The 16794-nt window shown below is 37.6% G+C and overlaps 1 protein-coding gene across 40 annotated transcripts in view; it reads left to right on the top strand.

Annotated features, from left to right (window-relative positions):
* DLG1 (discs large MAGUK scaffold protein 1) overlaps nucleotides 1-16794 on the top strand; it is a 261908-nt gene that overhangs the window by 26724 nt on the left and 218390 nt on the right. Inside the window, exon 1 of one of the 40 annotated variants that reach the window (XM_055382777.2) lies at nucleotides 11541-12008. The exons of the other annotated variants lie outside the window; for them this stretch is intronic. Within the exon in view, the coding sequence (XP_055238752.1) occupies nucleotides 11979-12008 (30 nt within the window). The 5' untranslated portion in view covers nucleotides 11541-11978. Of the gene's footprint in view, nucleotides 1-11540; nucleotides 12009-16794 lie in introns of those variants that run through there. 40 annotated transcript variants of the gene reach the window in all.

The raw sequence follows: 16794 nt of genomic DNA, 5'->3' as shown, positions 1-16794 counted from the left end.
CAAGTAGCTGAGTTTATAGGCGTGAGCCACTGTGCCCAGTTTATGCATGTTAAGTGGTGAATGAATATGTGAATACTACAATCAATATGGCATCTTACCTTGGAAAAAAACTCAGCTTTGCTTATAGGAGTGTGTTGCAAAGAGTTGCAGCTTGTGAGTTACTGTGATGTGCTAGCTGGGGGAGTTATCTGAAATTGGATGAGAAGTTATAGCACCAGTTGTAGAGGAGTGTGGATCATAAAACTCCCATAAACTAAAGTAGCTGATAGATGTCTGAGGTGTGTGCATTTTGTGTATTCTTAGGTGGCTCATATCCTCTGGGTACAGTTTTTTGCCTTCACCTAGTCTTTCTCACAGACAAGATTGTACTTACTTTTCCGGTATGTGTGTATTTTTTGGAACTATTTGAAAATCAGTCGTAGACATCATGCACTTAAACTATTAAAACTTCAGCACGCATCTCATAAGAGTAAGAATAGTTAGATATTCTTCTGTGTTATCTTAGTACCATTACCACATCTGAGAAAATTAGCAATAATTGTTCAGTTTTCTCTCCAATCTCTATTCAAAATTGTCCCCAGTCTATTTTGTGGGACTTGAAAAAAATCAGATAAATCAGATAAATCAAATACATACCATTTATGCATTTGATTGTTAGGTGTCAGTACACATGCCATTTATGCATTTGATTGTTAGGTGTCTGTTTTTAACTGGGTTTTCCTAAAAGCAGAACGTGAGGCAGAGGGCTTAGGTGCTATTAATTTATTTAGAGAGTTCATTCCTAGAGAGCAGAAGTGAGGGAAAGTGTGAAGATATTATAGGAAGAGGAAAAACTAATACAAGGATGCTTCCTGCCACTAAGTGTGACTGATTTTTGTATCCTTGGTATTGCATCCCTGAGAAGCCATTTGTACTACATGTTAGGACTCTGCAAGGAAAGAGAAAGAATTTATCTACTGGCTTCTAGTGGGCAGCAGTTCCCCCATACTTTAGGGTTGTGGATTTGTCAGTGTAGGTGATTTATCAGGAAAGCCCCAAGTGAGGGGGTGAGAGGAGGAGATGTGGACTGGGGGCCACAGGCATGAAGTGTTGCTGGGGCTGCTCAGGATGAAAGGTAGGTGTGAAGATCTGGAGGCGACTGTTGGAATGGGTTGGGAATACACATACCAAATCTGGTACAGTGTCTCTAGTCTTTTGTAATCTGATAGAATAGTCTTCCTTATCTTCTTTTCCCCCCCTTTAAATGACATTACCTTTTTGAAGAGACCATGCCAGTTGTTTTATAGACTATCACATTCTTTATTTGTCTAATTTGTTTCCTTATGTTATTTAACTCATTCCACTAATTCTTGTATTTCTGGTAAGCGGAAGTTAGGTGTAAAGGTTGATTAGACTCGTTTTTGGTAAGCAGACCTCACAGTGATACACAGTGTTGTATTTCATATTGCATCATCAGGAAGCTCACAATATCAGGTTGTTGCTCTTGTGGTGCCGAGTTGGATTGCTTAAAGGTGGGGACCTCCAGATCTTCCACGGGAAAGGTACGTTTTTCTTGTTGATATTGTGAAGTGTGTATGGGGTTGTACTTTGGCACCTTGTAGTGAGTCAGTTTCCCCCCATTGGTGATCATTGCCAAATCACTACATTTGAGGTTTCAAAATGTTATTTTTCTCCCTAATTTAATCATTCTGTTTGTAGTTATTAGTTGGCATTCTTCTATAACACTCTTTTTCTTCATCAACTAGGGATGAACTTCTGTTCCTTCTAAAAAGACAGGCTAAAGTTTACATTAGTTTCTTTTAATGATCAGTTACTTGAGTAGCTTGTGTGATAATCCCCTCCAGAGGTTGCTAAGTTCCCCCTTTTTCTTGATCTTTCTCTTTACAAAGTTATCACTGTATACTGAGAAATTTTTATTTACTAAATGTTTACATACATTTAAGTTCGGGTGCTCATATTACTTCATATTTGACTAGACGAATCACTTGAAGGAGTATCTGTGTTTTCTTAGGATATGCTTTACTAGTCTTTGAGCATGTCCTTGCCTTCCAACAATCTTCCCAAGTTTATTTTGAGTTTTCACTGCTCCTGAACTAGAATCCACGCATAACGATGGTTTCCATTTTTCTATTCCTAGGGGTTGCTTTTTCTTTGAGGTGTTATTTTTGAGAGGTAATAAAGTGGACAGGCAGGTGACACATTCTTCCAACTTTAGCCTTTTGCCCCAGAACTGGTAAAATAAAATTTGAGAAATATCGTGTGAGAAGAAAGCACATATTGTATTCATTTTAAAATATTAATGCAAAATATTGTATTAATAGTTTACAATATTAATATTTTAAAATGAATACAATATGTTTTGTCTTCCTTTCTTAAACTCACGTGTTCCACAGGAACGGATTAAAATAATAACCTTATTTTTCAAATAGCATAGTTTTAAAAGGCACATCAAGTACATTGTAATAATTTGGGATGTCAGAGGAGCATGAATTCATTCTTGCTACAGCCTCCTAACATACACGAGGTGAGCCAGATTTTGGTTCTTAATACGTGGAGCTTATACTGTGTTTACTTTAGAATTGATCAAACTGTCATTCAGGGGTATTGGTACTGCCCAACCTTGCAGTATTACCCTATAGAAAAACTGATTAGAATTCAGAACCTCAGGCTTCAAGACTGATGTTTCCGTTTTTGTTTAGTAACTTTCTTGGCGATTGGACTTGTTACCTAGACAAAGGAAAATATTGCATAAAGTTAAAATAAGGAGAGAAAGAACTAATTTTAATAGAGATAGAAATGTAACAGGCAACGTTTATTTTTTTAAAAAAGCTGTAGAAATACAGTAATATGTGGTATGATGATGTTTTGGCCAGCCACAGACCATGTTAAGTAGCGATCCCTTAAGGTTATGATCAAGCTGAGAAATTTATATCTCCTAGTGACATCTTTGCTGTCATAACATTGTAGCATGACGTATATCAAGTGTTTGTGGTGATGCTGGTGTAAATAAACCTGTTCTGCCAGTCATAAAAGCATAGTACGTATAATTAGGTACAGTACATAATACTTGATAAATATTAACAATTATGTTACTAGTTTATCTACTGTACTTTTAATAGTTATTTTATAGAGTGCACTTCTACTTATTTTAGAAAAAAGTAAACTGTAAAACGGCCTCAGGCAGGCCCTTCAGGAGGTATTCCAGAAGAAGACATTGTTTTCGTAGGTGGCGATAGCTCCATGCATGCTATTGCCTCTGAAGACCTTTCAGTGGTACTGTCCAATGATACTGATGATTCTGACCTTGGGTAGGCTCAAGTTAATGGGTGTGTGTGTGTGTTTGTTTTTAACAGTATTTAAAAGTGTGTGTTTGTATTTAAACAGTAAAAAAAAAAAATTTAAAAATAGAAAAAAGCTTATAGAATCAGAATATAAAGAAAGAAAAAATTTTGTACCTCTATACAGTGTATTTGTGTTTTAAGCTAAGTGTTAAGGTGAAAGAGTCAAAAAGTTAAAAAATTTAATTTATAAAGTAAAAAGGTTACAGTAAGCCAAGGTTAATTTATTACTGAAGAAAGAAAAACATGTTCCTATAAGTTTAGTATAGATCAGCCTGGGCAGCATAGGGAGACCCCATCCCTACAAAAAAAAATAATTAGGCGTGGTTGGTGCCTTCATGCCTGTAGTCCCAGCTACGTGGGAGGGTGAGGTGGGAGAATTGCTTGAGCCCAGGAGGTCAAGGCTGCAGTGAGCTGTGATCAGTCCACTGCATTCCAGCCTGGGCAACGGAGCAAGACCCTGTCTCCAAAAAAAGAAATGTTATAAGAGAAGTGGAACAACTGTCATATAATGCCAAAAAAAAAGCTGTTAATCTAGGAGAAAACTCAGCAAAACTTTACACAGTTACTGAGAAAATGAAAGGCCAGTGAAAGCTTAAGTATGTCACATTGGTTAGACTTATGTGTTCCTAGAAGACACCCCCAATTAGTTTTGAATTATGAGTTTTGATTATGTGACATTTTCAGTAACTCATCATTTAAATAATCTTGATTGCTCTATATCTGTATGTGCTTATTACTATTTTTAGTATTAGAGCAGTGATATCTCATGTGCTCCTAAACCTCCTCCCCTCTCCTGTTTTTTGGATTTCCAAAGTGATACGTGTTTATTGCAGAATTTCCTAACTTTATATGTTTTCAATGATGTGAAAGTCATATCAGAGAATAAATACTAACAGCTCTGTTATGCTCTTAATCCTTTTTTCTTTTAGAATCTCACTGTCCTTTTTCATTATGGAATATCTATAACCTCTTTCTCTGTCTTGGGCCTCTGTTCCCCTCTTTATTTTATTCTGTAAATATGTTCAAAGATTCCATGAGAAGAACAGACAAACAGAAAAAAGTACTTCTCAGTAGGACCCAAAGTAATAATAAACATATAGGATTAGCTGAACAAATACATACCAAATGGTTAAAAGAGGTTATCTCGGGAAAAGAATATAAAAAAAGACTTTCAACATTATGCATCTGTCTTTGTGTGTTTAAGGTGTGCCTGAATTACCTGTGTAGTTAGATAATTTTTTTTAAGGTAAATAAAGGAAAAAAGAGAACAGTTAATGTGGAGAAGGAGGGTCAGAATCTAGGTTACAGAATATTGGGAATGGGAAGAAAAGGAAGAAAAAAAGGCAAACTACGTTTTCAAGAAGCTTAGCTAAGAAGAGAAGGAATGCTATAGGGTCCTACTAAGAAGTGCTTTTTCCCCCTGTCTTTCTCCTAATGGCCTCTGTGAACATATTATATTTACAAGATAAAGTGAAGAAGGGAGCAGAGGCCCAAGATGGAAAAAGAGATTATAGACATTGTATGAAGGGAGAGTGAGATTCCAAAAGAGAAAAGGATCCAAGGGCATAACAGAAGCTGTTCGCATATGTTATCTGATTTTTTGGTGGCATTTGCTACTCTCTACTCTGCTTTTGAAAATTTTTTATCTTCTTGGCAACTATTTGACCTGTTGGTTTTCCTTCATTTTGTGTTATTTTTTAAAAAAATATTTTAATCATGGAGAAACTGTAGTGAATATTATAAATATCCATGTATTTACTACTACCTTAAGAAGATAACATAGTGTAAGTATAGCTGAAGTCTCTTGTGTTTTCCACTGTAATCACGTTCTCCTGCCTTGTTCCCCAGAATTAACCTCTGTCTTGAATTTGGTGCTTGTCACTCACATGTACTGTTTATAGTTACAGTTTTCTTTACCTTTCTTGTGCCTGGGATTCATTGAGTTTCTTGGATCTGTGGGTTTATAGTTTTTACCTACTTTAGACGTTTTTCACCAATTATTTCTGCAAATATTTTTTCTCTTCCTTCCCCTTTGCTTTCAGGGATTCCAGTACATGTATATTGGTTTGGTTGACTTTGTCTACAGTTCACTGATATGATTAATCTTTTTTCAGTCTTTTTCGTTGGTATGTTAAATTTTAGACAATTTCTGTTGCTATGTCTTCAAGTTCATTAATCTTCTCAAGTATCTAGTATACTGTTAATTTCAGTCAGTTTTTTATTTCAGACAGTTTACCTCTAGAAGCTTGATTTAGTTTCTCTTCTCTTCTCCTCTCCCTCTCCCTCTTTTTGGAGACAGGGTCTTGCTGCTTCGCCCAGGCTGCAGTGCAGTGATGTGGTCATGGCCCACTGCATCCTCAGCCTCCTGGCTTCAAGCAGTCCTGCTGCCTCAGCCTCCCAAGTACCTGGGGTTACACATGTATACCACCAGGCTGGGCAGTTTTTTTTTTTTTTTTTAATTTTTTGGCAGAGATGGGATCTTGCTGGATTGCCCAGGTTGGTCTCAATAGTTTCGTTTTTATTTTTGTCTAATTAACACACTCTATCTTTCTCTATCTTCATAAACATAAGGGACAGAGTTAAAGTAACTTTTAAAATGTTTTTGTCTACTGATTCTGTTATGTGTCATTTCTGGGTCAGTTTTTATTGATTGATTTTTTTTCTCTTCTCTGGGTCATGTTTCCTTGCTTCTTTACATGCTTGGCAATTTGGATGAATTTGGCAGACATTGTGAATTTTACCTTTTGGGGGCCTCGGTATTTTTGTATTCTTTTAAATATTCTTGAGCTTTGTTTTGGGATGTAGTTAAATTACTTGGAAAGAGTTTGATGCTATTCAAACTGCTTTTTTGTTTGTTTTTGAGATGGAGTCTTGCCCCGTCGCCCAGGCTGGAGTGCCGTGGCATGATCTCGGCTCACTGCAACCTCCGCTTCCTGGGTTCAAGTGATTCTCCTACCTCAGCCTCCGGAGTAGCTGGGATTACAGGCATGTGCCACCACGCCTGGCTAATTTTTGTATTTTTAGTAGAGACGGGGTTTCACCATGTTGGTCAGGCTGGTCTTGAGTTCCTGACCTCGTGATCCACCCTCCTTGGCCTCCCAAAGTGCTGGGATTACAGGTGTGAGCCACCGCGCCTGGCACCTTTTAAGCTTTTTCAGTGGGACTGAGCAACATTTGGTTATAGAAGGCTATCCCCACTGCCCCATATATTATGAGTTTTCATTATTCTTGGCCTTGCGTGAGCTCTGGGTATTGTTCCATTTGCTGCTTTCTAAGATTTTTTCCTCACCTTGATGTTTCCTTACATGCATGTACTGATCAAAACTAATCTGAAGACTCGAGGGGAACTCTGCAGATCTCTGGAGCTTTTTCTGTCGCGCCGTCTCCTTTCTGGTACTCTTACCTGTGAGTTTTAGCTCTGTTTATTCTCAACGCTTTCTCCTCAACTTAAGACTGCTGGGTTTTGTTGAGTTTCCCCCTTCTGCTACAGCCAGGAAACTTTTTCTGGGCATTTACAGGACTCACCTCATTAGTTTCTCTTCTCACAGGGTCCAGTGTCTGAAAGTCAGTCTTTTCTTTTTTTTAATTCCATTATGGTTGGCAGCAATTGCTTGTTTATGGAAAGCCATTGGTATTCTAAAATACTGTTAATTATCTTATGTGCCTATTAGGTGAAGTGTTGCCATCGCAAAAGGCTTATATTTCAAGTCCTTCTAAAGTAGCTCATATTACAGGGTGATTTCTAAATTACTTTTAACAGCAGATGACCATCTGAAGAGAACACATAGGCTTGAAATGTACCTTACTCAGTGCCAGTTGAGTACTTACAGATACTTACAGAAGATGCAGTTAGTGTAGAATTTAACACAAATTGAATAATCATTCCCTGAGTACAGCCTTAAAACCTGTAAGTATTAGATCAGTGCAAGCTTTTTTGAAGGATTATTAGGTATATTAAAAAATAATATAGTAAGGGGTTAGTTACATCATGAAGGTTATAAATACATGCCTGCGGTATGGGGGAAAGTGGCTTCCTCTTCTGTGAATGAGCACTACAAGTTGAGTATTCCTTATCCAAAATACTTGGGACCAGAAGCGTTTTGGATTTTGGATTTATTTGGATTTTGATATTTGCATTATACTTGTTGGTTGAATATCCCTGATCTGAAAATTCAAAATCTGGAACGTGGCTAGGCACAGTGGCTCACCCTTGTAATCCCAGCACTTTGGGAGGCCGAGGCAGGTGGATCGCCTGAGGTCAGGAGTTCGAGACCAGCCTGGCCAACATGTCAAAACCCCGTCTCTACTAAAGATACAAAAATCAGCTGGGCGTGGTGGCAGGCACCTGTAATCCCAGCTACTCGGGAGGCTGAGGCAGGAGAATCATCGCTTGAACCTGGGAGGCAAAGGTTGCAGTAAGTTGAGATTGTGCCATTGGACTCCAGCCTGGGCAACAAGAGTGAAACTCCATCTCAAAAAACAAACAAACGAAAGATAACAAAATCTGAAATGCTCCAACGAGTATTGTCTTTGAGTATAGTTATGCTGGCACTTAAAAGATTTTGGATTTTGGAGCATTTGGATTGTGGATTTTTGGATTAGGGATACCCAATCTGTAGTAGTAATTAGGGATAAATGCTCAAGTGACGTTGTAGTTCAGAAAGCGCCATATCTCAAACAACTTAGACCGTGTAAAACTGATGTTTGAGGTCACAGAGATTAGATCATTAAAAAGTGGTTGTAGTTATGATGACCCTAGACATCGGAGATGAATGTGAGGAGTTTAACTAAAATTTGTTCTTTGAAATGTGACTGGAATAATATATTAGACATACTATTTTAATGTGTTGTTAAGTAATTATATGTTAACTGATTAATTTGGATATTTGACTATTTCATCTTATTCTTACAGGTTTATAATTGAGTTGGCAAACTTCTATTTTTACTGGGAAAATGGAATGTCTAATTTTCAGGATTGTTTCAGGCTGTTTTCAATTTTGTAATCACCTATAGTTTAAATATTAGAAAGGCCACTCATTAATTCAGCAAACATTGTGGTCACCCTGCTATCCCCCAAGATGATGGGGATAAAGTGGTAGGTATGTGAGACGTTTCTTTTCTTTTTTTTTTCTTTTTCTTTTGAGACAGAGTCCCACTTTGTCGCCCAGCCTGGAGTGCAGTGGTGAGATCTCAGCTCACTGCAGTGTCCACCTCCTGTGTTCAAGTGATTCTCCCACCTCAGCCTCCCGAGTAGCTGGGATTACAGGCATGCGCCACCACGCCTGGCTAATTTTTGTATTTGTAGTAGAGATGGGATTTCACCATGTTGGCCAGGCTGGTCTCGAACTCCGGACCTCAAGTGATTCTCCCACCTTGGCCTCCCAAAGTGCTGGGATTACAGGTGTGAGCCACCGTGCCCAGCCTCATGAGACCTTCTTGAGTCTTGTCCTGTTGGACCTTAGAATCCAACAGATTTAAAAACTGAAACATAGGCATGGTATAAATTCAAGGACTCTTAGGAGTCATTGAGTTTTTTTGTTTTACAAAAGGGGAAGTTGAGACCCTCCTCCCACCCCCCCGAAGAAAATGACTGCTTAAGTTACACAGGCTGAATGATATTTCTAACTTGCCGTAGTGATTTTCAGCCTTTTCTATTATGAAGTCTGCCAAACTTAGGGATGCCTGCCCTCTCTGGGCTAGACTACTCTAGATGTAATAAAAATTTCACAAGAGAAACTTCAGAATACTAAGACAGCAACCAGGTAAAGGGTTTTACATACCTCCTTATTTTTCTTCACAAAATTCAATGCCTAGCCCGTACTTAGATATCACTTCCATTGTTTTCAGTATTCTGCTTAAAAATGATAAGCTCTATTTAAGGAGTTATGAGCCTTGAGCCTTATATGAGCTTTACTCTTTCATGTTGGGAGCAAATGATAATTGCAGGGGTGGGGTGGGGAAAAGGGAGTACTCAACAGAGCATGTAATTCCCAGGCTATATCCTGCATGGGATAAGGGGTGTGTTGGCCCATGATGACATTTACATAGCTACATACATATGTATTTAGGTCTGAGGGGAGAAAACAAACCATTTTTTCCCTCTACTCTCAACACAGCACACTTCTGTGCTGACTAGATGTATGAGGAGGTTTTTGGTGAAGCTTTTCCAGTGGACACCTACTGGGTGTCCTATAATTCAATTCTGACACTATCTGCTTGGAGATAGTAGTAGTTTCTACGTAAATACAGTTCTGGCAGTATCTACTTGGAGATAGTAGTAGTCTCTGAAGTATAGTGTCAGATCCCACAGGCTGGGGGGCTCAGCCCCACAAGACTGCCCTCATTTAGATGGCAGTTACAAATAGTAGATTGTGACCTATGCTTCTGACTGACTAGTTTTAAATTGGGGTTCACACAACCCCCTCCTTGGGTTTGATTAATTTGCTAGGATGGCTTACAGAACTCAGGGAAATGCGTTCACTAGTTTATTATAAAAGATGTTATAAAGGATACAGATGAACAGCCAGAAAAAGAGGTACATAGGGCAAGGTCTGGAAGGGTCCCAAGTGCAGGAGCTTCTATCCTGGTAGAGTTGGAGTCCTCAGCCTTCCCAGCTTGCCTTTGCCAACCCAAAAGCACATCACATGTTGTTAAGAGTTTTTATAGAGCTTGATCTCCAGCCCCCAACCCCTGCCCCTTTCCTGGAGGTTGGTGGGTGGAGCTGAAAGTTCCAACCCTCTAACCCTCTAACCCTCTAACCCCGTGGTCTTTCTGGTGATGAGCCTCATCCTGAGGCTTTCTAGGGGTCTCACTTTAAGTTACCTCATTAGCATTAGCTGTGATCCAAAGGGCTTGTCATGAACAAAAAAAGACCTTCCCATTACTTAGGAATTTCCAAGAGTTTTAGGCACTCTGACAGAAACAAAGACTGAATATATTTCATATTATACCACAATAGATATATAGCTGTAGCTGGCATTTACTGAGTGCTGTTGCACTATTTATTGCCACTATTGACCTAACAAGTCAGCATTATTCTAAGTGCCCTGTGTATATTATTTAATCCTCACACAACAGCCCCATTAGATAAAGTAAGGTAAAGTCCCATTGGGCCTGTCTCAAGTATATCCTGTTAGGCTTTAAATAAAAGGCTGTAATTTGATACATATTAATAATAGTAATAACAACATTGATAATGCTTACTATTTGATAGGTTCTACCAAATGGTATATATGTATTAACTCCTTTTCATAACCCTTAATAGTGAAATGTGGTTTAGTCTGAAAGTTGTTAGTGCAGTCCATGTGTATTTGAAATGTTAGGAGGAGGAATGGGGTGTAAGAGGCAAGTAGGAGCAGTTCAGTTGTTTGAACGTGAGGTCATTCATAATATCTGTAAACTATGAGGAAACTTTGTGGACAAAAATTGCAGATAATACTCTTCCTTATTATGCCTTAAAAATTTGTTAGAAAATTTCTTGGATTTTAAAGATTTTTACAGACAGGGTCTCGCCCTGTTGCCCAGGCTGGAGTGCAGTGGTGCAATTACAGCTCACTGCATCCTCAAACTCCTGGGCTCAAGCCATTGTCCAGTTTCAGCCTCCCAAGTAGCTAGGACTACAGGCACAGGCCACCACATGTAGCTAACCTTACTATGGCATTTGTATAGAGGAGTGTGGCTGGAAGCTTATGATACTGAAGGCCAGTTGCATGTCCCTCTGCCATGTCCCCTGTCTGTTAGCCTGTCTAGCTCCAGTCCTAATGATCTTGGAGACAGGACATGAATTCACAAAGTTAGTTGACTTAAAAACAAAGACTTCTTGAGGAGTTTGAAAGGTTGCATAGTTGTAACTGTCTTTTTGTGGTGGTTTTTTTTTGGTGTGTGGGGGATCAGTGAAATGGATTTAGTAAGGCAGTGAAGTTAAAATTTGCCTTTGTTGGTAAAATGTTATTTATTCACTTTTTTAGCAAAGAAAAAAAGGCAAGTTTTAGAGATAATATTTTAAATTATTGTATTTTGTTTTTCCTGCTCCCCTTCTCAAAAAACCACATGGAATATTCCATTCATTACTGCTCGAGAAAGTCATTACTTTGCAGGCTGCAGTTGCTGAAATGGTTTAGTGGAAGAAATGTTTGCTTGCATATTTTTAGTGATTTTTTTTTTTTTTTTTTTTTTTTTGGTGGTTGTCATTTGAGTATCCAAACTGTAGCTAACAAGGAGAAGCAGATTTAAATTTATATCGGGGGAACCTCTTTGTGGAGCATTTCATCAGATGACTTCCTGTCAACCTCATATCTTGAAAAGAGGGATTAATGAAACAGCATCTGAAGAAGCAGTAGATTCTTGTGGAATAAACCCTGACATCTTCCACAGTGTTTTGTGGGATAATTTCAAGTTCTTCAGATACAGATTACATAAAGATTGTAGGGCACGTGACAGACTCTGGTTTCTTGTATTTTAGATAGTAGAAAAATTGCTACCTCTAAGAATGGATCCTGGAGAGATCTAGTTACAGTTATAACTTTTTCATTTATGGTTTTATCTCACAACTTTATTTATTTTTATTTACATTTTTTGTTCAACTAGGCAACTTAAAATAGTTTTGCTTTATGTATAAAATATTGTAATGGTAGAGTAATGGATTGCCTGTGCATTGTAACCACAAAGGTAAGATATAATATGCTTTTCTGTATTTCATTGTTAGTGACAGATGTGAGAGACCCTTTGTTCAGTGTATTTTAAAAATAAGGTGTAACCATTGTTATACATTTGAAAATAGGTATGTGAATCCATGTGATGCTTAGTTTATATCCTTTAGAAAAGGCAATATTTTGAAATGTGTTTTAGATAGCCAAAAATGTGTTGCACAGATATTTTTTTCCCTGAGATTTACAGGAAGCCTTTCTCCCAACAGCAAAGGTCTGTAAAGCCTTGATTATATTTAAATCTTCTAAATATATTCTCAGAGTTATTCTCCTCCCCTTTATTTTGTGTCCCAACATGCCATGCTAGTTGAAAGTATAACTCATTTTGAGAACATTTTCTGGACTCTTCCATCTATTGTAATTATAGTTAATTTTTTGTTTTTTTAGGAAGAGGAAAATAGTCAAGTGCTGATTGTGTTGCCTTTAGAAAGATGTTGGTTTGGATTTAAAATGATTAGACTTGTACAAGCACTCCTTGAAAGCACTTGTTTTGAAGTCTGTTTTGCTCATTGTGTTCAAAGTGCAGCATGCTTCACTTAATCTCTAAGTTTGGCTTCTTTTATTTTTGAGCACCAGTTTGCAGACATTGTGTGATGGTGTTATAGATTCAGCGTGCTTACATTTAAAATTCATCCATTGGTTTTTAAAATATGGAATAATTTACCTTTTTTATTTCTGTGCACTTACGATGTCTCATAGTGATTGCTAGACAAACTTGTTGAGATTTTAAAATTACATTCAGTAATAAAAGAGTAGGTAAATTTGTAAATTCTGAAAGTAGGCTATTACTCTTTCTGTATAATGAATTATTTTTCATAAGAGGAAAAACAGGAAAATTGATGGAAATTAGTTTTCTTTTCTTGTTGCTCAGAGTTCTAGTTCAAACAGTAGTTTTTGATCAGATACAGACATGCCCATTATCTGTTTCCATTCCCTGTTTATAAGGAGATGTCTTCTCTGTACCTCTAGGTAAACTGTCTTGTTGAAATATTCTTACTGAATGTTTAAAGGGCACATAATCCTGGAAAACAGGGTCGTTGTTGCTTTTTCCCCTCTCTAAATTTTTTTCATGGTTGTCTATGTTGGTGCTCCCCTGTGAGTTGCCTTTTATCATTTCATTCATTTTGGTTTTATTTCCAGTATTATAGCAAGGTTATTTGAAATGATCTATCTGCTCTCTCTGCTCCATCTTCCTTGATAGACTTTGATTTTTTTTGCATTGACTCTTTTAGCAAAAGAGGGTCTATTTTGCTTAAAAAATTAGATGTAATCATTATCCTAAAGTATTTATAAATTTTTATTATATAACTGTTAAAGCAAAAATAGAGAAGGATGTAGGTTGGAAATTAGAAGCCTAAAACATTGTTTGTAGTTGCTTTTGAAAAAACTAAATTAAAATAATTTGTTCTATTATTAGAAATAAACCCTTTGAACATATTTAACCAATGGCTCTAGCAGGAAGAGCAAAATTCTTGATTTTCTTTTGAACTAGAGGCTGCAGTGTGTACCCCATCCCTTGTTCTTTTCTCCCTTTTCTGGTCTTAGAGAGCTTTGTGATTCTATATGTGTTTTAAAAGTCTGACAGTGTAGTTGATGTAATTTTATCATGTTAATACTAAAACACCTTTCCAAGTGAAATTTTTTTCATCATCCGCCTCTCCACTCTCCCACTTGTGTAGGCACGGTGAACTAGGTAGGCACGTTGCATCATTGCTACCATGGATACCCTTAAGTACAGGCATGTGGGTTGAGCTAAAGCAATGATGATTAGTTTTTTGGTTGTTCCCCCCCCCCCCCCCCGCCCGCCCATAACTATATGTTCTTCACAATGAAGAATCTGACTTTAAAACGTTTGCAAATGACAAGGTTGTGAGATGTGATGACTAAACCGTCACTGCTACTGAACTGCCAGATCTTGGTCTCCATTTACAGTAGTATTAATGCCATTTACTAATTTAAGGCTGTCATAAATAGCTCTGTATTCCTTTTCTGATTAATATGTTTTAAATCCAAGTGTAATGCTTGTTTTGTTTTGCCTTTTAGTGAAAATGAAAATGTACTTCTCTTTGAGTTAAAAAAACACTCTTCTGGATTTAGATGTTTTGTGGGACAAAAAGATGCTCGTGAGCATTTCTAGCACGGCAGCATCTCTCATCATTGTTAACACACTTACGTACATTTTTATGTACTTCAATCAGCTTGGATACAGTATTTCGTGCTTTTCCACATCATGTCTAAGAGAGATTTATTTTTGTGTTTGTAAGTTCTTGTGTTCTTAGCTAGCTGCTTTGCAAACATGTCCGTTGAGGTGGAGGTAATATTGTTAGAGGCCAGGCAGTGAAGTGTCATTTTTGTCAGGCTCGTAATCACTGTAGGAAAATTAACTCAGAGCATAAAAGGCCCAACAAGAGTGATTTAGGATTATTGTTATATGTGGTATATTTTCTTATGTTAGCAATAAAGCACTCTGCTTAAACCGCAGCTGAGGGCATTTCGTGTTCTTTAGCATGGAGGTTTCCCAGCTGTCAAGTAACTTCTGAGAGTAACTTTAGTACCAGAATTTCTTGTAATAGGATCATGTCTTTCTCCATCTTTTGTTACACTGCTTGCTGATCAGCTAAACAGAAAAGGGATGTTCGCTCTCTCTCTTCATTTTAGGGTTGTTTAGCAGTTTACATAGCAGGAGCAAAACCTGAAAAGAAAAAAATATTTCGTGTGTGTTGTTAATGAAGAAAAGAGAAAATAAACATGCATATTTCAGGAGATTCTCTTACACTCAGTGCCAGTTGTTAAATATTGTTATTATTGAACTTATTTTCGAAAACTGTGGAGTCCACATTAAGTGCCGTTAGGACAGTGTTTGAGGTATGTACAGTCTTGAGCATCTCTCCCAATTAAGGAATTGGCAATCCATATGTTTTAGAAGCTGCAGACCAGGTTTTCATTATTTTTGTTAACAAAACTTTTTTCAGGTCTTGTGAGGTGTTTCGTTCTGCTTTGAGTTTGAGATCTTTCCCACCCCAGACGGGGTCTCACTCTGTCACCCAGGCTGGAGTGCAGTGGCGTGATCTTGGCTCACTGCAGCCTCTGCTTCCTGGGCTCAAGTAATCCTCCCACTTCAGCCTCCAAGGTGCTTTGAGATCTTTATGCATGATAGTTTCCTCTATTTGCAAGCTTTTTACGCCAAATCTTACCCTTCAGATTCCAGTTTATAGACGACTTCCTCAGGGAAGCCCTTCTTGATTCCCCATTAAGTTAGGTTCCTCTACTTCTGTAAGTATACTTTCTTTTTCCTTTATGCCACACAGTATGTCACTTATTTGTGTGATCCTTCATTAATGTATGTTTCTCTCATTGGCCTGTAAGTGTTAGAAAAAAGTAAAGCTTTTGTTCTCCATGATATCCCTGGTGACTGACCAAGTGCCTGATATATAGTAGATACTTAGTAAGTTTACTAATTGTTAAAAGAATGAAGCTCTGGAAGAGATGATAGAAATTTACGGATTTAAAAAGTATTTTAGTTTTTAATGCATTTAAAGTCCCATTTTGAATATAGTTATAGATTGACATCCTGGAATATCATCACTAAAATTGATCTATTATTCTGTATTTATAATGCATTCAAAAGGATCCAGAAAGTGGCTTATCTCTTATTGTTTTCCATGTATTTCTTAGTTTATGGTGGAAAGGAAGTACGTCATCATGTCTTGACACATAAATATTTGACTGATATTTGACTTAAATATTTGGTTGATTTGTTGACTTTGTTGTGTATTTGTTTCTGGCTTATATGGGAGACTCAGAATCCTTTTTCATTTTATCGGGCGTGCTTCTATCTCTAGACTCAACTTTAGCACTGTCCAATAGAACTTCATACAGTGATGGAAATGTTGTATATCTTTGCTGTCCTGTCCACTGGCACTTGAAATGGAGTGGCTAGTTTGACAGAGAAGCTGAATTTTTAACTTTAATTAATTTAAACAGACTTAAGTTACTAGTCTATAACAGCCATTCCCACACACCAGCCAACCCTTCACTTATATTTTAAAGAGTTTTTGAGTGGATAATAAACTCACATAATTTAAATCAAAACTATCATATGAAAGTTTATATCAATATGCCTCACTTCTATACCTTCCCCTAACTCCTATAGGAAACTGTTGTTTGTTAGTTTCTATTTATCTTTCTAGTATTTATACAAAAACAAGTAAATAAGAATGTTTTTATTTCTGTCTTTCCTTACACAATAAGTAATGTGTTTTATATGGTATTTTGCCTCTTGCTGGCTTTACTTGCAGTATCCTGAAGGTCTCTCCATTGTAATACATAGAGCTTTTCCTCATTCATTTTTACAGAAATGTGTTTGATCATGTGGATGTACCATAGTTTATTAACAAATGACCTGGCTGGGCACAGTGGCTCACACTTGTAATCCTAGCTCTTTGGGAGGCTGAGACAGGCAGATCACCTGAGGTTAGGAGTTTGAGACCAGCCTGGCCAACATGGCAAAAATCTTGTCTCTACTAAAAATAGAAAAATTAGCCAGGCGTGGTGGCACATGCCTGTAATCCCAGCTACTCAGGAGGCTGAGGCACAAGAATCACTTGAACCCAGGAGGCAGAAGTTGCAGCGAGCCAAGATCGCACCACTGCACTCCAGCCTGGGTGACATAGTGAGACTCCGTCTCCAAATAAATAAATAACTGACTGACCTGTAACAACCAGTTCCATTGGAAAAAGATGAAAGTT

This window comes from Gorilla gorilla, chromosome 2 (genome assembly GCF_029281585.2).
Source record: "Gorilla gorilla gorilla isolate KB3781 chromosome 2, NHGRI_mGorGor1-v2.1_pri, whole genome shotgun sequence".
Taxonomy (NCBI): domain Eukaryota; kingdom Metazoa; phylum Chordata; class Mammalia; order Primates; family Hominidae; genus Gorilla; species Gorilla gorilla.
This window is presented reverse-complemented; position numbering and strand designations above follow the sequence as displayed.